At 32.0% G+C, this 26,244-nt stretch overlaps 2 protein-coding genes across 5 annotated transcripts in view; one reads left to right on the top strand and one right to left on the bottom strand.

Moving 5' to 3' along the window:
- LOC100370435 (focal adhesion kinase 1-like) overlaps window positions 1-20,486 on the bottom strand; it is a 64,271-nt gene extending 43,785 nt beyond the window's left edge. For both annotated transcript variants that reach the window (XM_085493278.1, XM_085493279.1), the window contains exon 1: window positions 20,362-20,486. The gene's annotated coding sequence lies outside the window, so the exon portion shown is untranslated. The remainder of the gene's footprint in view (window positions 1-20,361) is intronic.
- Window positions 20,487-20,755: 269 nt separating this feature from the next.
- LOC100369738 (membrane progestin receptor beta-like) lies at window positions 20,756-24,737 on the top strand. Of its 3 annotated transcripts, none has more exons than XM_085493400.1 (3): window positions 20,756-20,802; window positions 21,093-21,206; window positions 22,475-24,737. In XM_085493400.1, exon 3 carries the CDS (start codon window positions 22,613-22,615, stop codon window positions 23,594-23,596), a length of 984 nt encoding a protein of 327 aa, XP_085349526.1. In that variant the 5' UTR covers window positions 20,756-20,802; window positions 21,093-21,206; window positions 22,475-22,612; the 3' UTR covers window positions 23,597-24,737. The 3 variants fall into 3 exon arrangements, with proteins under 3 accessions (XP_085349526.1, XP_077861675.1, XP_085349527.1); XM_078005549.2 differs by having other exon boundaries at window positions 20,757-20,802; window positions 21,097-21,206; XM_085493401.1 differs by having other exon boundaries at window positions 20,759-20,806.
- Window positions 24,738-26,244: the final 1,507 nt, after the last annotated feature.

Genomic DNA, 26,244 nt, shown 5'->3' with positions numbered 1-26,244 from the left:
TAGCTTTGTTAATTCGCACACTTTGCAGCGGTCATTATTATTCATGTACGGTAGACAGAGTCTAGACAGGCATAATAACAAGACCACCGTACACAGACTTTGTAAAGGGCAGCTAGTTTAATCTTCTTGTTCAAACTACACATACATGTACATGGAGGTAATTACAGCAGTAATAGTTTATGCTGTTACAGCATGGTTGTAAAAAAGGCAAACATTTTCTAATTTAGTAGTTACTGTAAAATACTTTATTTTCGCTTGGAATTAATTTTTGCTATTTTCACTGAAGCAATGATTTAGTGAAAATAAAAAACTGCAAATATACCTTTTTTTCTATATTTTACATTCAACTCATCAAAAATCAGTGAAAATTAATTCTATACAAAACACCCAAAAAGTCTTTTCAGTGAAAATTAATTCTAGCTAAAATAAAGTATTTCACAGTAAGTAAATCCACACATGGCACTGAGAGACAGTTGGAAACTGAATGTACAGGTACTTCTAGTACCAGTAAACATAAACTAGATGTAAATCAAATGCTGTAGCGTAAGAGCAAATTTGTTCGTTTCCTACCCACCCAAGGTATACGTCTTTTATAGATAGATGTTTTGTTTTGTTTTTATAAGAGGTTAATTAATTTATTCAGGAATGAAAATCCAACAATAATTTCACTTTTTTAAAGAGCAATTTTTCAACAAATACTTGAACATAAGAATTGAGAACTTGGAGAATGAATACAAAATATTCTTGATGATTGAAAATATCAAACACTAAATATAGACAGGTTCATCATGCCAAACCAGAATTAAGAAGGTAATCACTAATTACATTAGACATGTGGCCGTTATATCGATGTCACTCCACATGTACTATAGACTCATTTATTTTCACTGAAATTTCATTTCATTCTGTGGGCATTTACTGGATTTACAAGTTTACAAATTTTTCAGTGAAACAATAAGTTCTATTTTTATTTTTCATATTCACATGGATTTATTTGGCGAGTTTCATTCATTAGCGAAAACAAGCGAAATTAAAACCCAGTGAATAATTGTAGCATTTACAGTAAATTGCATAGAGATTGCTTAAATATATATATATCTTTATTTCGTACTGTGGCCATTGGCCTTATGTACAGATACAAATAAATACATAATAAATTAGATTGGAATGGTCGCAGAGACAAGTAAAGAAAAACAAATATAAAATCATAATACATAACATTTGCATAATTAAGTGTTCTCTCCAAGCTTAAATATAGTGACTATACCAGGACAAGTAGTCTATATAGAAAGATGGTGAAGTCTGCAGAAGATAACATTCCCCTCTAATTGGCTGCTCAACAAACCATGTGACAAAAGAACATCACCTAATTGGTTGTTTTACAAGTTCACAAGGTGTTTAAAAAAATCTAGCACAACTGCTCCACAGATCATGTGACTATTGAACTCACCGCATTAGTTGCCCAAGAAGATCATGTGATCAATATTCCTTTCAATTCAAGCAGCTCACATGACAGTTGAACCTCAGACAATTTAAAATAAATATTAATATAAATGTGCCTCACAATATTTCAATATCACTGTATGGATGGTTTCATTTTGAGAGCCATTCAGATATTAATAAATTCTATCAATTTTCAAATTTCATGCCCTACAAAAGACTCCATTGTGCGTACACATGAAAGCTGGCCAGTGAAGCAATATGGATTCAACAAATTCTATTCAATCTCCGTCAATAGAATTGTATAAGCCTGGTTTTCTGCTGGTAGCAAGTGAAAGGATGCTGACACCTATATGTATATGTAAACACAATAACCAGACACTTTAGAAGCGGCCATGTGCTGATACTTTTACAATATTAAAATAAATTCAAGCTGCAGACTTTTTAACAGACTGAGAAAGAGTCGTTTGTTTTTTTGCACATGTTCTTCGATTTAGAAAATATTAATTAATTTCATTATTTTTCACTGATAAGTCAAATATGCTAAACTAAATTCATTTGAACAAGTCATTTAAAATTACAGGAGAACCTAAGATTTAGATTCAAACTCAGTGAAAATGATCAAATAACAAAATAATTATAGCAATGAAAACAAACACTTTTAAAGTTCACTTTTTATTTTTATTTTCTATCTGTATAATATATTTTCTGGTACAATATTCTGTGATCGTATCAGCATGCGTTTTATCTATATATTTTAAAGCTACTGAATAATTATTTGATTTCACTTTTTGAACATCAAAGTTATTTTTTGTCACCTTTCATAAAATAATCTTGCATAGTTTTTATTCATATTTTGTCAAAATTTTGATAAATATCTGTAATTAATTAGAAATTATGTCTAATTTGTCCAAAATTAACAAAAAAATTAAAGAAAAAAAACACAAAATTGTGCAAAATCTTGTGCCAAAAAATTTGGCAGGAAAAAATTATGCCACTCAAAAAATGATTGACAATCATCATAAAAATAACACAGAAATGTAACATAGTTGTAATAAAAATCAGTAATTATTCACAGCTGATTTTTTTAATGGATGCACATAGAGAAAATTTCAAAAAAGGTTGTGTCTTAATTCCTGTATAAAAAATTGTCTCAACATACTTAACATACATCTTTACATACAGCTGTCACTAAATTAAAGCAGTTGTATTTTAGGCTTTTTTATGATGAAAAGTTTTTAAAAAATTATTCTGAATGTATTTTATACTTCTCTATCATCAAGCAGTCAGTCAAAAAAAAATGTGGGTGAATGCATGTTTTTAACACAAAGCATATATAGCATCATGCAATTTCCTGGACAGAAGTTTATATTAAGATTAATTTTCAGCGACATAGCAGACAGAAAAAACAAAATTTCAAAAACCTCAATAAAGAAGACTCAAAAAACAAACCTACCTGGGATTGAGATGTATCTCGTGCTGAAAATGCAACTAACCAACAGGATATGTATAAAGTTCGTTGACTTTACACTGAAGAAGCCAGCTAAGACATCATATGATCTACTTAGCGTCTAGGGTACGGTATGTGTGCATGCACTACACAGTACACAGTACACTGTTTAAGATTCCATTGTCATCTGTAGTGAATGCGTTTCCATGCTTTAGTCATCTAACTTAATTACACGGTGTCACAGATATGCCGGGCATACTGATTCAATAATATTAATAAGCATGTACAGCAAACAGTCAACAGACACCGGAGAAAATCAAGCAAGATGCGACTACATGTATACATTGTATATACATTGAGTAAGCTCACAATTTACACTAACAGTTGCCATGGTAGGTTAATTTGTGAGCATTGGAAAATTTCTGAAAAAAAAATGTTTTACAAAATGTATATACAAATTTTGGCTTGAAAATGTATTGTAATTAATATTAGTAATTAATATATATTTAAAACAAAAATTAATTATTTTTAGCATAATACAAGTACCGGTATTTATGAATTTCAAGCATTTGAATAAATCTCTGTATGTGGTTTTAACTTCCCAATTCTACATGTGGATTACCTAAAGTATGTGCCATACTGGTAAGTTGTTGAAAAACAAGAAATATTTGAACCCATGAACAACCAATCATAATATATGAAGTAACACTTATCTATCAACAATTGACGAAAGAGATACTCAAAATATGAGATTCGTACTAATACCGTATTTGCTCTTTTAGAATCACAGAATTATACTGATCAAATTACCGGTATGTTAATTTTCTTTTTAAATATTATCTCTATGTAGTTTCTAATAGATGAAATATGACAATATGTAATATTCAGTACCATATTAGCTCTATTGGAAATACATCTCAATAGAAGCACATGCATGTATAAACAAAAACCTCATATGTCTGAACCATTGAAATATCTTTTGGCCACAGAAACACCTCTGTAATTTAGATGAGTGCATGCACTACAAATAGAGCAAATACAGAACCATATTTTCACAATCATTTCTACACCAGCAATTCCAACAATCTTTTAAAACTATAAACTTGTACATTACATCATCCTACTTTCAGAATCGCAACAGGTACAAATCAATATGTAACCAAGGATTTATACGACTTTGTTGTCCATGCAATGAATATCTATCCCATGCGAGTATTATGCGACTGTATAAATACGAGAGTGAAAACCCAGATCAACCACAAGTCTCTGTATATACCGTATTAGTTTCTCAGCAAGTAACACTAACTCAATCCTGGACATCATGGTCAAATATCTTAGCAACTACATTGTAACCATTGTAGTATTTTTAGAGAGGAGTCAAGGACTTGGCTTGAGTACTTTAATATAATAATATTAATAACAAGGGATTTTTATTTCCAGATGACATCACGTGAGGAGTTTAGTATGTTCAACAGCCTGTGACAATTAAACAGCACCTTTTTTGCCATTTCTGGCAGCATATTTCAGGGAAAGCATGGTTCAATATTGCCATTTTTGCTATTTCTCTGTATATTGTGATTTTTCCACCATGAACATTGATAAGTTTCTGAGCTGAGAATTGTTTTAAATAAATTAATAGCGGAAGATTATGATGGTTACATACATGTACTACCAATAAGAATGTTGTTTCGTTCAGAACCAACTTTGTTGGAATAGTATTTTAAATAAATTTAAAGAAATAAAGAAAATTAAGTTGAATTTTAAGATTTTTGCTTTGGAAAGTGTATATATATACCCATACTGTGTAATACTTTATTTTCGCTTGTAACTAGTTTTCCCTATTTTTGCTGAAGGAATTATTCAGTGAAAATAAAATCTTAAAATCCTGCAAGTATACTTTTTTTCTTTTATTTTACATTCAACTACATGTATCACTAAGACATCACCTAGACAGCTCAACCACTTGAACTTTGAGGAGACATCGGCAGCAATTGCCAAGATACCCAACAAGTTTGCCTTGATGCCCTTAGAAAAATTCGTCAAAAAACAGCGAAAATAAATTCCATACAAAACACCAAAAAAGTCTTTTCAGCGAAAATTAATTCCAGCTAAAATAAATTATTTTACAGTAACAAGAAAATAAAGTTGAATTTCAAGATTTTTGTAAATACAATGTTGCAGTCATGGTTTACTATTTAAAACACATTATTATTGCTAAACAGATGATAACTCTGCAATACATGTACCTGCTCTATAATGTAGAGAATCATACAAGAAAGGCACTGGATATTTTAATTAACCGTTTAAGTGCCAGATATTTTTCCCACCCAATATTTAGTGCAAATATTTTCACATTTTGTAAAATTTTCACTAAATTTCATCATTATTTTAGACTATACAGACAAGCTTAGATATTGCTTTTAGTTTTTGATCGAAAGGTTTGTAAATTTTTATCAACACTTTATGTGGGAAGAAGCAGACTATATAAAATAATTTTCTAAAAAGTGCCACAATGGTGCTGAAAGGGTTAATTGTTGATATAACATAATATATTCATGTTTCTCATCACAGTATTTCTTATTCAGAACAAAGATGTGATTTAACTATTAATTATTAACAAAGTTTGATATTAATAAAAAAAGGGCGAAAAAAGATAGAGAAATGACAATATCGTTGTCATGAATTATTCAGTTTTAAGATGATAAATTACTTCCATTACGTTAACAGAAATAAACAAAGTTTTTATTTTGTTTGATCAGCAGTGAAAATTGAGGGCAGGACATTGTGATGACGTCATTAATTAGTCATCAATTACCCACAATTCCTTGATTTGAATATGGACGGCTATGATTTATTTACAAATGACCATTGAACCAAATAACAGTTGTTAAATCAATATAATTCTGATTTTTTGTTTTTCCCCCTCAAAATTTTGGTTAAAACTATATTTGTTGTCAAACATTATTTCAAAACTAACAGGTTCAAAGACTTCCAAACTTTTTAAAAAAAAAGCGCATTGTAGCAGTATCGCGAAAGCTACAATATTTTCAGGCGATACACTGATCATTGAGATATATATAATGACTCAAGTACCAGTAATTCTATGAAAGCCGGAGTTTGCTTCATGATCATTAAATGTGACAGGTTGGTTTGGTATAAATGGTAAATAGTCACACTTCTCTGTGGAAGAGTGGGGAGATAATTTATATAAGATCACCTTTGTTGAAAAAGATTACATTTTCCAGTGACTTTACTTTACCTGGAATTAATTTTCGCTGAAAAGACTTTTTGGTTGTTTTTTTATGGAATTGATTTTTGACGAGTTGAATGTAAAATCTAGGAAAAAAGGTATATTCGCTGGATTTTATTTTCACTGAATCATTCCTTTAGCAAAAATTCCGATCGAAAATAAAGTATTTTACAGTACTCCATACATTCTGATCCGTGCAGAAAACAAATTAGGGATGCACTCCGACTAGATACACCACCATAAATTGTGATTTGCATACTGAAGTCTAGATTCAATCTTTCCTAAGCTATAATTTAAGAACAAATATATACACGAGTAATGCTGAATAATAAAACGCTTGTATTCTGCAATTGTTCTTATTTATCAAGAAATAGACGTCTTAACTGTAGTATTAATATTCTAATGCAATGATTGGAGAGTTGTGTCTAGAGACACTGGTATGTACACATCTCACATAGCACCCTAAGGCAGTTGCTCTGATCAAATAATATCTCTCGTATATAAAGTTTCTTTTTTACATACCGCTTTTGGCTCTATTAAGACCTTGAACTCAGCAAATTATGGGTCCCCTTGCTCAGTGCAAACTAATCAATAAACTTCACACATGCGGTCCGACACTTTTTTAAGCTAACAAAAGCATAAAGAAATAATTTTACCAAGATGGTGAATTAATAATGCCGCTGGCAATGGTTAATGATACACCACGTGTATATCTACGAAGCTGTTATTTTTGAAGATGGTAAACATAAATGACGAACAGAGTTTGTAGTTCAGTCTCTCGACCCACGGCAGTGTACGTTTTCTCCTAGTTTCTATTATATACAACACACGTTCATTAATTAGTGTAATTAAGTAAGCTCGTTATTATACAGAATGCATTGAAATTTGTTGTCAACATTTTTATTTTCATAGGCGGTGTATTAAACCGTTATATTTCATCGCTATCGCCTATTTTATAATTTGAATACAAAATTTGACGATTTTCTATGCCCCACAAAATTTGCAAAAATTCGTCTGACAAAATTGAAGCAGTGTACAGTACATCTCATGGGACTCATGCAATGAGCAGCATTGGCAACTATTGGATGACTAACATTGTATGTACATGTATGACACTCGAAAGTAATCATGATGTCATAACATTTGTTTTTCAAATGAGTGATATATTTCATGTCATATTATGCAATGAACTATTGCAATATGGAGTATGAAAAGTAAGTTTTATTAATCTAGGCCATTTTATAAATGTTCCCCATGGCAACAACGCATTTCAATTGTTTTAAAATCATCTAACATACAACTGGAAACTTGTGTTTGCATTGTCCATGCATGCAATAATTAAGTTGGCACACAATTTGATAATGAACATACAAACAAGAAGTAGGCCCCCCAAGCTAATATGAATTCTATTGGTGGAACGACAGTTATGCTCATTCCCTGGCACACCATTGGTTCAACAGAAAAACTTAATTTGAAAAAAATACCTTGAAAAATCTCTTGCAATAGTTGAAACTTTTGTAATTTACTAATAAAATTCACATTTTTTAATCAAAATACACTGAAGAATTTGTAATTTGGTATTCAAACAAAATAAAAACAATTTTATAAACAAAATAAATGTGAAAACAATGGAATTCAGGGTGCCACAACATTTTTGTTTATTCCTTTAAAAGTCACCTACATGTATAGCAGACAACAACGTCCAACTTGATTTTGAGGATTCCATTTTGACTAAAAAAAATTTCAAAATCATTCTTGTCCTGATACACAACAAAATAGGCCTAATTCCCTGCTAAGACACGTACTCACTCATACGCATCTGCCGCTGCCTTCTCGCTACGCATAAAAACTAATTGCATAAACATTGACTGAAAGAAGACCAATCTATACACGTGTGAGGCTAAATAAAAAAAACATTGATCTTAGCACAGAATTAAAACAACCAATCACTATATAAGCCCCAACACGATATTGTATTGAGAACAGCTGCTATTTTTCCAACAAAAAATGTTGGCACACCGTATTTCTAAAGCACAGTTAGATTCTTTGTTGGGTTACAGAAAGACAAATTTCAAAGCTTTGACTCAAATTTAAGAGAAAACAGCAAAAAAAAACAGTGAGAAGTGAATCTAAATCATGTTTGAATAACAAACAGCTCTATTGAATGTTGGCTAAACAGAAGTAATACTACAAATGGAGTTGTGCAAATATTATTAAAGGCATGTGAAACCTAGAAAGGTATATTATAATTAAGTATTCTGTACAAACAAAATAAATAACATTAATTTTGTAGAAAGTTAATTATTTCTCCTCAACCTCTACCAATTTATGTTTCCAAAAATTATCATTTATAAAAACTAATTGATTTCAATTTTTTTTCATAATTTTTGTGCCAGTATGTCATTTCCTCATGGAAACATATGAATAATAATCAAATTAATCGAACCGTTGAAACGATAACAACTGTCAGTTGCTAAAATCAGACCACAAGTATCTAGAGAGTGCTCTACATAAATTTTTGACTGTAATTTTTCTCACCCAGATATAGGTTCAACAGGTTTATGTATTTTTCTATTATTTCTTTTTTTTTCATCATTTCCCATTGCCTACAGATCTTGTTTAGTTTTATTTAAAAAAAAAACTAATCAAAAACACATGCTCATTTTTAGCATAGTTGACACTGGTACTGAAAAATACTGTAAAAGATGTCATTTTAGCTAGCATGTTATTTTAGCTAATTTAGCTAATTTAGCTAATCTGTAATTTCGCTAATTCAAGATACAGCTAATTTAAAATAGAGTATATTCTCACAGGGAGATAGTCGACACTTTAGCTAAATTAAGATTCTGTTAATTCAAGACAAGAGTCAAATCCGCTAAAATTGCATGTAGCTATTTCAACGTGTTCTACAGTAATTAAATGGTAGGCACCAATGTATGCTATTGTATTCAATCAACCAATATACCATAAACTGCTTAAATTTCGTAGGAAAAATATTTCTGTAAAATTCATGAGTCAGTAATAATTGCAGAATTTTGTAGCAGTGAAAATTTCTCTGGGGTCATACGACACGAGTGTCAGCGAATCTCACAAAATGTCATCTCCATGAATGCCATTACATCATCAAATCAAGAAAACTTGCAGAAGTGAAAATTAAACAGACTACAGTACATTCACTATGCAAATTTACAATAACTTTAAATTAATTTCACAAAAGACAATTTTTTTTATGAATTTCGCAAATAAGTGAAACTACCAGGTAGTGTGATTTTGTTGAGGCGAAAAATCTGTCTTAGATTAGTCTACAATACAAAGATTCAGCGACCTTTGTCAAATTTTTTCTTTGTGAAAGTCATAAATCCTGAAATCAGGAAAATTTCAAGCAGAAAGAATTCAACATTCTATAGGAACACTCTAGAAAACTGGCATTCAAGAAAAGTAACTAATGGCCACTTTTAATGTTCTTCTATAGGAAGGTTAGAAAGCAATTTTGAATTGAAAGAAATCACTGACACGATAAGATGTGAATAGCTTGAGTTAGATTAGTGTCAGAGAAAATGACATTACATGAACAGAAATAATCTTAATGGATAATTTAAATTGCCCAAAATAAATACACTTCAATATTTGTTCCGGTAAGTGATTTTCTCATCCAGCAACAGTACTAAATATAGAACATTATGATGATTCGGATTCTCACCGGACAACAGCAATTATTTTGATATTTTCAGAAAATGTTCTAAATTTGTGTCAATCATTTCAGAAAACGGACCTTTTAATAGTGTTTGCTGTTTAATTTTGAATGTTTTACAACCCAAATTATGGCAACAAATTTAGAAATACTGTGGAATACTTTATTTTTGCTGGAATTAATTTTCGCTGAAAAGCCTTTTTGGGCATTTTTTATGGAATTTATTTTCACTGATTTTTGATGAGTTTAATGTGAAATATAGGAAAAAAAGTATATTTGCTGGATTTTATTTTTACTGAATCATCCCTTCAGCGAAAATAGCGAAAATAAATTCCAAGCGAAAATAAAGTATTCTACAGTAGCCCGATTCTTTCCTTTTTGGACAAAATACTTTACGCTGACTGATAATGATTACAAGTTTGATTTGTACTAGAATAATGGTTTTATTACAATACATGTAGATTGTGGTATTGGAATAGTGAAAATGTTTCAAAAATGTTAACCCCTGATAAACCTAGCATTATGCTAAAGAAATTGAAGAATTGTACAATTAGATGCCACCTTGGGTTGGAAGAACAATATCCCTCCCTCCCTCCCTCTCTCCCTTCATCAACTTGAGTCAGAACAAGCATCCAAAAACCCAAGTTGCAGAACTCGCCCAGGTTACACAACTCACCCAGGTTACAAAACTCACCCAGGTTTCACAACTCACCCAGGTTACACAACTCACCCAGGTTACACAACTCACCCAGGTTACACAACTCACCCAGGTTACAAAACTCACCCAGGTTACAAAACTCACCCAGGTTACAAAACTCACCCAGGTTACAAAACTCACCCAGGTTACAAAACTCACCCAGGTTACAAAACTCACCCAGGTTACACAACTCACCCAGGTTACACAACTCACCCAGGTTACACAACTCACCCAGGTTACACAACTCACCAGGTTACACAACTCGCCCAGGTTACACAACTCACCCAAGTTACACAACTCACCCAGATTACACAACTCATCAGGTTACACAACTCAACCAGGTTACACAACTCAACCAGGTTACACAACTCAACCAGGTTACACAACTCAACCAGATTACACAACTCGCCCAGGTTACACAACTGACTCAGGTTAAACTACTCACTCAGGTTACAAAACTCACCCAGGTTACAAAACTCACCCAGGTTACAAAACTCACCAGGTTATACAACTCACCAGGTTACACAACTCACCAGGTTACAAAACTCACCAGGTTACAAAACTCACTCAGGTTACAAAACTCACTCAGGTTACAAAACTCACTCAGGTTACAAAACTCACTCAGGTTACAAAACTCACTCAGGTTACAGAACTCGCCAGGGTTACAAAACTCACCACGGTTACAGAACTCACCACGGTCACAGAACTCACCACGGTTACAAAACACTTCTTACTGGTGCTTAATATCCACAACAACTTAAGAGCATTCTATCATCAGTCCAATAAAACAACACTACTATCTGTAATCAGTAACACAAGTCAATATTTACTGCACTAGAATACCAGTTAAGGACAGACTAATTACACATTAGAGGACATCTATTTTTTAACATTTAAATTTTGTTATTAATAATTTTAAATATCAGAAACACACATATTTATAGTCTGTTCATCACTACTTGGAATTAATATGAAACATTTTTTTTATTTTTGACATAAAATATAACTATTTACCATTAATAGTATTGTATATTAAACATTTGTCTTTTAGAAAACACAAATCAAACAAAATTAATGATTCAGTTAGTCGGCACCTCAAATCAATGTACAATTTACATTAATTAATATCCCAAGTTCATTATTAGTTCAATTTCGAGAATGTAATGTACTTCTACATGTAGATATACCAATATGACGTAATAATTTGACGATGTCGATGACGAAATAACAAAACGGTGAACGTCTTTGTTTTACAGATTAACATTATGGAATTCTTTCCCTTACTCTCAAAATTTACAAAAGTTTGTCACAAAATAGGAGTGGTTTCCAGAATAATGTAGTATTTCCCACGTGTAGGGTCATAGAACCAAAATATACAAAAATGTATTTCAAATGACATCACTAATCAATATGCAATGTGATGAATTATTCATGAGACATCCAGACAAACAAATACATGCAAGTAAACAAAAACAAAAAACACCCGACAGCTATATTCATAACAGCTGTCACGCTGAACAAATCAAACAAGAGCTTTGTTCTGTATATAAACTTCTTTGGGATTCACAACGAACCACGAAAAGATGCAGCGAAGCCTGGACTGAGATTGAGATATTATCTGCATACGCTGTCTGCATGTTATCTGTTTTACGCATTGAATGTTTTATGGTTATGTTAGCTCACGATGCCCCAACACTGTGGTCAGTTCTATCTTTAGTGAGATTTTGTAACCACAAAAAATGAAATAATAGTGCAGGAAGTACAAATCATAGTCAATAACAAAATATGTAAATTTAGTCAAAAAATAAGATGGATCATCATATAGCACCTATTTAACTGCATGCTTTTCTGAAAATTAAAAAAAATAACTATGTACTCAAAATTTGACACAATTTGGCATTACATAAATAAATGTTATTTTAAAACATTAATTTAATTTTTTTGGAGAGAGAAAATTTATAGGCTAAACAACAAAGAATTTTTTTTCTTAAACTGACTGTTTTCAGTATTAGCTTTCACAGTAGTTTAATATTATACATGTAGACTTAAAAACAAAATTTAAGCTTCTTATACTCAGTCTGCATTTGCCTACTACAATACATTAAGACAGTTTTTAGCAAAAAAAAAGTTGTTTCCATAGAAACAAGTAATTGAATTTACGCTACGAGTGTAACAAGCAAATGACAAGTACTGTAATAATCATTTTTTATATAATTATGTCGTCAAATTTTGATTTAAATTTGATCCAAAAAAAGCAATTACGTACAGAATTGTACTGACATAGAAAGTCAATTTAAACTGAAATTTCCTTAACAGAAAGACTAAATAAATTTGTCAACAGTTAACATTGAACTTGGTGCTTTTGATGGTGATTCAAAATAATCCTGGGAAAATATTATTCAAATTGACTAAAATTTCCACCAGCAAAAATGTTATGATTTGTAACAAAAATAGAATTGTATTCTACCTTGAATTGTGAAAATTATATAAATAGAATTCATGAGGTGAAGGATCTACCCTTGAACTGAATATGAAGGAGCAGTTGGTAAAGTCTATGTGATGACATTGACTTGATGACAGCAATCCAAATATGGCAACAAATAAACAACAGACAAAAATAAAATTTGAAAATTGTAACAAAATAAAATTAACCTATAGAAAAGCTGCATAAAAGATTACAGTGATAACAAGTTTTGTGGAAGATTTTTTTTTTGCAAAAATTTGAAAAAAAACTGTGAAATTTACAATTTAGGGACAGAGAATATTTCACTTTGGGATCTTAAAATAATGCTCAGTGGGAAATTCCAGTATCAATCTGAGTGAAGCAAGATCCTAGTTTAGGATCTTTTTTTATTCATGTAATTATGTATTCAATTTTAGTTTTTCACATATTAAATTTTAGGATAATTATTACAACATTACTTGTAGTTATTTTAGTAATCATGATGGTCTAAAACACAGAATAAGATTTATGCAATCAAAAATTACCAAAAAATTATTAAATATTAAAAAAATATAATTCAATATAAAATACATGTACAAGTATATGGAAATACACACAAATATACACCAAACAATAAAATACATCAGAGTAAATATTATGCAAACATGAGTAAAATCACAAAATATGCAATCGGAAAATAAAAGCATAAAATGTGTAGTAATAAGGACGACAGCAGCTCAATGGAAAAAAAACATATACAAGGTGAAACACAAAAATCAGAATAAAAAACAATCATTTCGAGTAATTAAATTTATTTTAGATGGGAATACAGTCATAGACATCGGTGACACTCCGAAGACTTGGACGTACATTTATATTAGAAGAGTAATCCAGCTTTGAATGCTTTCATTCAACCCTTTTTTCATTTATTCATTCATTTATATCTTGCAATATACCAGTACATGCATTATATTCATTGGTCCTAGCAGCTTTCACCAACAATCTTTTTTTTTTTTTTGAGAGGAGATTAGAAACAAAGAATGAGACATATCGACTAACAAACCTTATTAGTACATGTATGTCTGGAAATACTTCTGCAAACCACTTCAACTCATTTCACAAAGACAAATTACTGTAAAATACTTTATTTTAGCTAAAAAGAAATTTATTTTCACTGATTTTTTTAAATTTGAATTTTTGGATTTTATTTTAACTGATTCATCAGCAAAAATAGTGAAAATAAAGTACTTAACAGAACGCAGTCTGAGAAAATCATGAAATTTTGCAACATTATGATATTTGACTGTGGTCCTAAATAGACAGAATCGCAACAACTCTCATGAAATGTTGCCTTCAAGAAGACCACCGAGTCATCATATTGCAAAAATTCCTATGAGTTTCTGAAATGGTCGTTAGATTGGTATAATAATCAGGAATATGTCTAACATTATTACCAAGGTCAATATTCCAATGTTCACATATGTTTTTAGTGTCATTTTACTGCTTTACCCTGCTGCAACATAGGTCAACAGTTGTGAACACATTACACAAATGTTAATTAGTTCAAACCCATATTGACATAACAACAGATGCAAGTTACAGCAGCGTAAATATGGCAGGAGCAACATTGGCGATCAACCACAAAAGGTATTGTAGATGCAATGGTATTACCAAATACCAACTATATTTAAGTTTATCTTACTGCAACGACGCAGGTTCATGATGTGTATAAAATTTTAGGGTTGTTTATTGACCTGTACACGATATTAAACTCAAAATATGGTTTCAATATACCCTGTACAGCTAAAAGAAGATTAGCGACATAGCCGATAAGTTTACACGTACATGTATATGTATGTATATATTATTAAGACACTTCAAAAGGTGAACAAATGTTAACTATATTGCCGATTAAAAGGTGCACAAAAGACAGAAACACATGGCCAACGGAAATATAGCCTATCTACAAGTCAGCGCCATTGTGCGCATTATCCAAAACTCGCTATATTTATGCTTCTTCTAAGAATTGCTGGTGTGAATGCAAAATTGTGTGATCCTTATCGTTTTAATTACCACACACAACTTACACCCACATAACTTTTTCTAGTGAGAATACGGTTTGTGACTGCACTGATCAACATTCTATTTAAACTCAGTACTAAATTCAGATACCGGTACAACTTGCAACAGCCAAGTATTTTTTTCCATGCTTTTACTTACGTGAAACCCTATAAGTTGTCTTTCAAAGATTGTTTGTTTTTTTTACAAATAAAGAACAACGTGGTAAGGTGTTAAAAAATATTGATCCATTGAAACCATGAAAAAGGGGCACCTTTTGCTACATTGTATATACTGTATTTTTATTGGATACCTCATAAGTATGTACGGTATCTGCACGTATACTCGCATGGTTATCAAACGAACGTAATACATATTTCTCCCCTTTAGTAATGACTAAAAATACTTTTTATAACCATGCCACTTGAAGAAGACATGTGACAAGAAATAACCAATCAAATATGCTTGAGTGCATTACTTTATTACCATATACTGTAAAAGGGTTAATTACTTACTGGGCTTTTATTTTGCGTATTTTGCTGACTGGGAAATGCACTAAATTAAAACCCACTGAAAACATGTATGTAAAATTGAGCAAAGAACACATTATCTAAATGATAAAACCGTGAATTTAAAACCCACTGAATATGCCTGAAATGCTAAATCAGTGAAATTTACACCCAGTGAATATTAGTCATTTCATAATAATACATGTATATATTTTTTTTTAAATAGTGCTTCCCTGTGTGGATAAACTACACAGACTGTACACACATAAGTATATATGGCAGGGGCAACACTGGCGATCAATCACAAGAACTTGCAGAAATTTCTTGTCCCCTAAGGAAAAGCTAATAAAGATATAAGTTTTCTCACACACTTACCAAATAAGAAAGAAAGTCACATGATACAGACAAATCTCTATAAGAGTTATACTAAAAAACATCTTTTCTTAAACAGCTACAAAAGCCTTCGGGGACTGAAAAAAAGCAATTTTGATTGGCCAACATGCCCATTAAATTTACTACATGTACACGGTATCATGGTAGCCTGAGGCACCCAGACAACCAATCCCTGTCCCAGCGAAGCCATGCAGTTTCTAAAAGCAGCAGCTCAATTGGACTACAAGAAATTGAGAAGGAATTTCTCTCATATGATATGTGTATATAGAAAATGACCACATTACTCTACTGGTATACATGTATGTTATAACATGGTTCCAAGTATAGAAACAGTTTCATCTTAGCCTCTTTTCTTGGGCCACAGGTTCAGCACTAAAGTAATTTAGACTTTTTATGAGAACAAACACAATAGCTACAGTTGAAATACATGTATATAAATTTTCTCAGCATAAATTTGGTAATAACCTTCCCGATTGCTATGACATATTACAACTATAGAAGTGAGTTGAATGGATTTATTTTGTTTTCTAGGAACCAAGTTGAATGTCTCCCAACTTTTTGTAATCACTGATTTCTGATCTGACAAGTTAAGATTTGAATATAATTTAGTGTTCTAATAATTGTAATGATAATCTTCATTGAATCATATCTTCGGTTGGATCTTGATAAAGTTGAATAAGAAAGAAAACAAGAATACAACAAAACAAAACTTGAAATATCAGAAAAATGATAGAAAATAAATCCTAAAATAAGACATATTTGTTATGAGTGAGTTGTATTCTTTAATCCTTTAATTTAATAGTTATAAATATATTTTGCTATTAATCTTAATCTTTTATTTTTGCTGATCATGATGGCTGGCATTTGATCGCAGTCCCTCTGTGATTTGATGTTATACTGTAAAGGGGGTAATTATTCACTGGGTTTTAATTTAGCTTATTTCGCTGACTGGAAAAATGCGCTAAATTAAAACACAGTGAATATGTAAAATTTAGCATAGAACACATTATCTAAATGACGAAACCGTGAATTTAAAACCCACTGAATATGCCAGAAATGGTAAATCAGTGAAATTTAAACCCAGTGAAAATTAGTCATTTTACAGTATTTGTAAACTGTTCTGTTTTTCTTAGGAAGGATCTAAAAACCTGACATTTGTTTAAATTTTAGCTAATTATATAAATTCGATAGAAATTTTGTTTTTTTGGTACTATACTCGATATCAGAATTGACTTTTCAAATTTTCAAGAAACAATGTTAATTTGGAGCCCTGTATTGCATGTGTGCACCTGCTTTAATAGGGAAGCCAAGTTTCAAACTGACCAGTCGTTTTTGACAGCAACAGGGACAGTAATCAATGTAAAAAGGAATGCCAGCCTACTTTGATTTCACTGACTGTATAAATATAGTGTGAAAGTAATGTGAATGTATCTCCCTGATATATCTGTTAAATAAACACACTATCAGAACCCAGGCATGGATTGAATGTCAGTGTTACAAGGACACACATCAGGTGACTAACAGATCACAGTGTGTATGTATAACAGGGCAAGTTTGAGTACTATAATTTATCCAACTAAAATTTTGGTGTGATATTTTGACTATTTTTAAATATTTTTCCATATGTTTGATTTTTTGGAACCAAGTGGACATCATTTTCTGAAAGCTAAAGGATTAGAACTAAATTTTTGAAAAAAATCTGTGAAAAATATTTTCTATTGTGAATGGTTATGAAAGTTGACTTTGATGGTTTATATAAGGATTAATATAATTGTGAAGTTTCTATAAAATGCATTTCAAGAATCAGTAGGGTAGGTTAGATTTTTTTTTTTTTCATAATTGGACATCATTTACTTTCCATGCAGATTACTTTAATAATGTTTAATATTTACAGTAAATCCCCCCTCCCCATCGAACCATAATTCTATTTTCTAAGTCTCAATAAAATATTTTGTGATTAAGCCCCCCCCCCTTCCTTTTCCATGTTTAGCCAAAATAAAGAGTTTAGAGTAGGCATTCAGTTTTAGGTATAGTTGGGTTATCAGAATCACATTTTGCCCTATTAATTCAGTTTGAGTTGAACTCAAGTTTTACATTTACTAAATAGGTTACTGATTATACATGGCGATTACAGACGAGAAATATTCTACTGAATACAACAGAAGAATTATCTCACTGGAAACTTATCAGAAATAAGATCATATTAGTAACAGTGATATAAATTTGTTATTCACGAAGAAAGTTCAGAAAAATTGGGGCATTAACAGTCATTTTGTTATGTTGATTCCAACCTTATAAAATAAGTACACGAACACCGAGACACACGAGACGAACACCGATGGAAATAACAAGGAATGCACACTAAATGGAGATTATTTATTTATCAACAGTTTTCTACTCTACTGTAAATGTGGATGTAAATAAATAACTTACAAATTTAAATTAATATTATTTCTATTGTGTGATAAGTGTGTACATAAATATATGATGCACTTTTATTGTAAATTTGGTGATTGAGGAAATAAAATATTTTTTAGTATAAGTTAAGTTCATGAAATTCAGGTGTAGTTACTTATACCAAAATGGTTTTCCATTTTGCTTGTGACAAAAATCAGATGCGAGACACATACAACATTTTTCTTTCTTTCTCATATGCACTGATGATTATGTTATATATTAAACAAAAATCAGGGCTGGAACTTCAGAGTTGAGATTTCACCCATTTTCAAGACCCAAATATATAAATTGACTTAGTGCATAGAATGATATAAAAAATATCGGTTATTTTCTAATTGCATCATAGCAAGCTCATTGGGCATCCAGGTAATGGCCTCTGTGAAGCCTTGCATAAATATATTGGTGAACAGATATTCTATTTTCTACTGTATCATTGATCTCTGTGCAGTGAAGGTTTCTTTACCAGTAAACAAAAGCAGATTGAGGTCATCTGGTGTTGAAACATAACAGCACTAATAAACAGACAGAACTCTTTAATTTCATCTGATTTATGCTCATTAAATTGACATTTCTAACAAAACTTTTTCAAAATACGTGTTTTCTATATATTTACTATATAGTCTGTTAACACATCAGTTGGTGGTGTTTTTGTTTTTTTATTTTCATTTATTCCGGGTATTCGTGGAGGTTTTCAGTTTGCGATGAGTTAAGGCAAGTTAGTTATTTTTCAATTGCCTAATTACTTGTTGGTCCTTTCAGCACCGATTTTTTTATTTGAAATTTGAATAAATTTTTTCACATTATCTGTAATTTTCACTGAATTCAATCTTAATTTTAGACCAAATGTGACATTGTTTCTAGTTTTTGAAAAAAAAATTTGAAATTTTCCCAACATTCCATGTGAAAAGGAAAGGACTATAAATGTAACTATTTTGGAGATGGTGTCGTAAGTTGGATTTTGGTGAAGAAAGTGTTAATGCCAAGCCTTAAGGGATGGGGTATAAGCTGCAGATTTAGTGTGTAGATCCCAGATACAATTTCTTATAATTATGTGCCAATATGCAAATAAGCTCATTAATTAGGAACATTGCATATAACTGACAATTTTGGATTAATATTTATTTATTTATTTATTGCTTCCCTTTTGTAACAGGGGCTCACTATGTAAATTAGGAGCTGCACCAAATAAAAAATACATTTCACTCAAAGACTAATGAAAATAACTTTATTATGGTATTGATTTTCAGTAAAATTCTATTTCAATGAACAAATCATACAACTCATGCTGTATGTATTTCTGTGCCTTCTTTTGTAGATGTGACTGAATATCATATTTTTGAGTTCATGCACAGTTATTATGCGTAAAAGTATATGTCAGTGACCAGAAAATATGAATCATTTGATAATCCAATCACGAACTAAAGTTAATAATTTGATAATATATCAACAACAAAACAATCTGAGTTGTCTAATATTATCACTAAGAAAAAAAATAATAATTTATTTTGAAACCAAACATTGCGTCTTTGGAGAGTTGAAAATAATATTTATTATTCTATATACGTAGGGTGGGGTGGCGGGTTATTTCAAGGTTCGTTCGACTATTAGGTTCGTACAAAGTAACAAGGTCATGTTTATGATCAACAATAAACTGACAGTCCAGTGGAACCTTGGTTGAGGCAATGGTTCATCAACAAGCAACGACTGCACCATGTCAAATTTCACGTCACGACAAAATCACGCTAACTAGTTCTACGTGAGTAATACAATTAGTATCGGCGATAACTCGCATACAAATCTAAACAATAAGAAACTGCGACCAACGCATGGCAAGTCTACGCTCTGCGAATCTCAGATGAGAGAGTGACTCACAATCACATCGGTAAAGCAACGGACTGAAAAACTCAGTTTCTTCTTGAACGCGATCACATTCAACCATACTACAAAAGAACAATAAAGATAACACGACGTACCGTATCTTGGTCAGGGCAGCCCCATAACTGCTTGATAAATTCTTAAAATAGTGATTACTTCGTATCGGAAGAAGTTTCACGGAAATCCAGGAAGTAATTGCTGCCCTAAACACATTCCAAAATGGTTGATGATAACCCAGAATGCATTGTAGAGGTAGAGGTCCTTTAAGTTAGTCAATATTTTACAAAGCATCATAGAAGGCCCAACTATCCTATTATCGTTTTGGGAAAACTAAATAAACAACTTATACTAAATACGATTTTATTTGTCAATTTTATTCTTTATAATGTGAATAATAATAAATAATAATAATAATTCATGTGATAAGACAGTTACTGATGAAGAATTATGAAAGTTATAATAATTGTTTCAGAGTTAAAAGGTTTATAAATAACCTTTGACACGGAGAGAAAGTAATTGATGTGGATACCGTTGCTGGTGTACGTAAGCCGCTTGATTTTTTTTTAATATTTATTCTCAAAATCTTTATTGTTGTATGATGTTATACCATTTCTGTACATTGTACACTAATTTTAAGTATTCTAAAATATCACATGCGACGCATTTCCGGAGAACGATCCTCCTTTTCGGTCGCGTCTCGGACGCGAGTCTCTTCGAATCGTGAATAATTGCAGAGTTCACGGTGACAGCCGGGGCTCGCTTCATTGCGTGGGTTAGACTGCATGCATTTCTATATCAGACTGAACCTACTTTAATTCTTATCACACAGACAGGATATGAGATGGACATATAAACTGTAATATTATTGGATTTTAAGCAGTGGAGCCTGTGACAGAAGCGAGAGGAAAACCTGCATTATCCGTTCATCTTTTTTTCTGTTCAGGTATATATGTGTGTCTACCTTTAGTTGCAGTGTACGCGGAGCCTAATTTTAATAAATTTGAGCTCGCTAACAGAGAAGTCGCGACAACTCAAAATAAAGGGCGCTGGTGGTCGCGCATCGTGTTAAATACGTGTGTACGGTATACACCGTGACATATCCATGATTGCATCGAACGCGACGCGGCGACCACCGCCCTATGCACCTAATGCAGCAATATTTCTTACTTTAGTGCGAATAAAAACAAAAAATTATTTCCCCTCACGGAAATAACTCAATAACATTAAATATAACCACGTGTTTGTTCTTATGACCATGGAGCTAAAAAAAAAAGCTCCATGTTATGACTGAACAAGTTTGTGTACTTGGGAATTTATTTTCAATCAGGAAAAAAATATAATTGGAAATGCCTTTATATACAGTGAATTCTTTTATAGCATAGTGAAAGTGAATATTTAAGTAATCTAAAGTAGTATCTTATCCAATATAGTGAATTTCATAATGGACATGCATTTATGAAATCTTTATAAAACATTTACTATATGGAAGACCATAGCACAAGTATGTTTTTTTTATTGGCTATAAAACCAATTGGTAACATATATTAACATATTACCAATGAGCCTTTGTGGATTTCTTTCAATCATTGGCCAAGTTACATTTATACATCAGTTAAGTTGTTTTCAACAGTAATTTGTAATTTATAAACCATTTATGAATGGTATACATTCACTCACTCACTCACTCACTCACTCACTCACTCACTCACTTACTCACTCACTATATGGGTGTCTGCCAAACTCGGCCAGATTTGAACTTGGCTGAGGGTAGAACGTGGCCAGCGGTTAAAGTCGGCCGGTTTATGTGGGTGTTAATGATCTGCGAGTGTTGTTGGTTTCAGTCATATCACAGTTAAAAATAAAATACTGAAGATATTGATTTCAGTGGTGCAGCAGTGCACCGTAAAAAATAAAATACTAATACTGTACGATACACAGTTTTTACATAGCAGAGCCAGATGGTCACCAATGCAATGTCTGTGTTTCCGATGTAATGTCTGTGTCTTTTTGTAAACTTGCATCACTGAAATCAACAACAATCACAGTCACAGGAATTATTGAAATCAACACCATGCCAGTTTCATTTTTTGTTGTTGTAAACTTGTGTTACTGACCACTTCACACTTACAATTACAACTGGCCGGGTTAGATTGTGGCCGAGATGGACTGTATTCACTATATGTATAACAACTTTTCTTTCATCTATTTCAGTGTCTATTTAAATATGATTAATAAAGTCCTTTGATGTGACATTACTACTATTGGTGTATACAATCAATTCATCGTGGGAAATCTACCAAATTATCAGGCTACCTCAGATTGTAGAGCTGTGCAAGGAGGATAATAATCATGGCAAAACTTCCAAATTTACCACGTACAAAGAGTGCTACCGAAGTACCAAAGTTGTTCCGTGAGCCTGATGTACACAACGGTTACCGAATCCCAAATCAGCCAATCACATACTATGCGCTGAGTATGTTCCAAGTCCACAATGAATTATTAAATGTCTGGACTCATGTCATTGCATTTTCTATTTTACTGTACCGGTCTTTGACTTTTATTTCCCAGGTTGACCTTAGTGACCCGCATGCCTGGCCATTACTGATTTTCTGCACTTCTTGTTGTATGTATGTCTTTCTTAGCAGCACTGCCCACTTGTTCCAGTCCCAGTCTGAGTTAACTCATTACACCTGTTTTTTCATGGATTATATTGGTATCAGTCTCTATGGTTTTTCTAGTGGTATGGTTCACTTTTATTACAGTGCTGAGGAGTCGTATATAAAATTCATTGGCAGTGGATGGTTTTTTTTCGTTGTAACTTTGTGTTTGGCTTCATTTGCATGCTTTGCTAACGGATATCCGAAAGTTAAATATACACGGCCTTACCCCTATACAAGAAAGCTTTGGCAACTTGGATCTGTCGGTAGCTTATACCTCTGGATCATAGCCCCAATTTTTCACCATATAATCATGTGTAAATCTAATTCCTGTACAGATGAAGGAATTTATTATCATGAAGCGCAAGTGTTCTGGTTTTTGATAGGAGCAGTTTTCTTTGCATTACCGTATCCACAGAAAATTGCCCCAGGCTGGTTTGATATTGTTGGTCATGGACACCAATTTTTCCACATCTTCATACCTATATGTACGTACAGTCAAATGCAAGCGGAATATTTCGATTTAGTTAATAGACGAGAAATCATTGAGAAGTACTTTGAACCTAGTTTTATGATGACGTTTGGATTAACTGCAGTTTTACTAATTGTTAATTTTATTATCCTTTTTTGGCTTCGGATTAAAGTTGTGGAAAAAATCAAACTCAAAGGTGAATAGCCAATGTGGATGTGGAAGGGTGATGGAGTGTCTCAGGTGAAATATTTCCCCGAGATAGGATTTTATGTTCAAATCTTAACTAATCATGATACCATCCCAAATTATTATTCCAAAACACTTTTTTACCATAATTTATACTCACTTAACCACAGACTGCAGAATGTACTTATTTATTTCTGGATTAATTTTGTCATGTTAAATTTGTCTTTGTGCTGAATCAGCATCACCACTAGAGGGCGGTACTTTCTTTCCGCTGGATGACAGAGCATGTTTTGACATTTGTCTCCACTAGAGGGCAGTATACTGTCTGAATGGCAAACTCTCAAAGATGTTCCCACTACCCCCAGTTTTCTGCAAGGTTTGGATTAGAGTTAGGGGTGAGGGGGTCCTAAGGAAGTCTTACTAAATTATTTTCCAACTAACATGGCTTGAGCTTCTGTGTTCTGAAATATTTTGAGATGTATTCAGATTGGCCTCTGAGGCAATGGCTTTTATATATCAGACACTGACAGTAACATTGAATTTACTTAATGAGGTTATTTCTATATTCATTCACACTGCTGCGTCCTAAGCTGAGATTTTTTTGATCATATATAAAATGTATGTATATATTTGAAGGTTTATAAATTGTTTTGGGTCAAATTTATGTTTTAAACAAATTATATTTATCATAATATTTATTTATTTGCAGTTTATCATTGTACATTTATATATTATTTCTACCTTGATACCACTACCTCAATATTGTGTTTTTTGTTGTTGTTTTTTTTTTTGTTTGAGTGAAACCCAAACACTGAATTTGTATTTTCTCTGAGGTTCGTGAACTATGTATTAGAATGGGTAATCTGTGTAAACAATAATCCAATCATAGTGGTTGTCCATTTAAACTCAGAGGGGAGGGGGGGGGGGGGTTAAACATACACAGAAAACAAAAAATTATAAATCACAGAAAAAAATCTCATACAGGCATGGAAAATCTAGAAAGCTACGTCATTAAAAAAAAGGTGCTCAAAAAAAAATGAAGGAAAAAATAATTGGTGCAGTTCATCTACAATCTCTCACCCAGAGTTTTTATTGGTCAAGTCTTACTGAATATGTAAAGTGTCATAAACGTTAAATTTCAAATAAACAATAGATTTTACACTTGTTGTATACACCACATGGTACCATATCTAACACACTGCAATGTAATAACTGTGACATTTTGATACGTTGAAAAGTTTAAAGGTTGGCAGTCGTCGCGCCGCGTCCTGTTCGATATGAGACTCATAGCGATGTATACAGCGCATTTAAAATATATTGTTTATTTACATGACCACAGCGCTTTAAGTCGAGCCTTTCAAGATGACAACGTATTTGACCTTTACCCAGGGCTGGAGGTCATAGAGGCATCCTCTAAAAAGGCAAGTTTAAGTCGTGTACAAGAGTACAAATCATGCAGAATTCTGGGTATTGTGTCCGAACCCTATGATTAATAGTGTATTATGCAAATTAGATGAATGTTTTTTTTCATTTATTTATTCATTATTCTATGTCATTGATATCAGGCATCATTTATTCTATAAAATGCTGGATGTTTGGTTATGAACATTTTGGTATAAATTTTATTATTTTAGTGAATATTTATTTTGAAAAAAATGCTTGCTTGTAATCATTGTAAAATTTTACTGCTCTGCCTTAAATTGTACATTGCCAAAAAATTGTGACATAATACCTGCTGTAATAGTTGAACCGCTCTTGGTCATGTGACACATTGTTCAGTCTGTATATTTTTTTCTGTACTCCCACAAATAGACTTGTTTTTACGCAGATTGTACACAGCTACAGTTGTATTCATATGCAGATTGTAAACTGCTACAGTTGTATTCATATGCAGATTGTAAACAGCTATAGTTGTATTCATATGCAGATTGTAAACTGCTACAGTTGTATTCATATGTAGATTGTAAACAGCTACAGCTGTATTCACATGCAGATTATAAACTGCTGCAGTTGTATTCATATGCAGATTATAAACTGCTACAGTTGTATTCATATGCAGATTGTAAACTGCTGCAGTTGTATTCATATGCAGATTATAAACTGCTACAGTTGTATTTATATGCAGATTGTAAACTGCTACAGTTGTATTCATATGCAGATTGTAAACTGCTATAGTTGTATTCATATGCAGATTGTAAACAACCATAGTTGTATTCATATGTAGAATTTAAACAGCCATAGTTGTATTCATATGTAGGTTGTAAATCACTATGGATGTATTCATATGTAGGTTGCAAATCACTATGGATGTATTCATATGCAGATTGTAAATCACTGTGGTTGTATTCATATGTAGGTTGTAAATCACTATGGATGTATTCATATGCAGATTGTAAATCACTATGGTTGTGTTCATATGTAGATTGTAAATCACTATGGTTGTATTCATATGTAGATTGTAAATCACTATGGTTGTATTCATATGTAGATTGTAAATCACTATGGATGTATTCATATGCAGATTGTAAATCACTATGGTTGTGTTCATATGTAGATTGTAAATCACTATGGTTGTATTCATATGTAGATTGTAAATCACTATGGTTGTATTCATATGTAGATTGTTAATCACTATGGATGTATTCATATGCAGATTGTAAATCACT

The sequence above is a fragment of the Saccoglossus kowalevskii genome, chromosome 18 (genome assembly GCF_978046115.1).
Source record: "Saccoglossus kowalevskii chromosome 18, keSacKowa6.1, whole genome shotgun sequence".
NCBI classification, from domain to species: Eukaryota; Metazoa; Hemichordata; class Enteropneusta; family Harrimaniidae; genus Saccoglossus; species Saccoglossus kowalevskii.
Note: the sequence above shows the minus strand (reverse complement) of the source record. Positions and strands in the feature narration are given on the sequence as shown.

Excerpts from the sequence above, each read along its gene's own strand:
- LOC100369738 (XM_085493400.1), top strand. The coding sequence starts at position 22,613 with ATGGCAAAACTTCCAAATTTACCACGTACAAAGAGTGCTACCGAAGTA.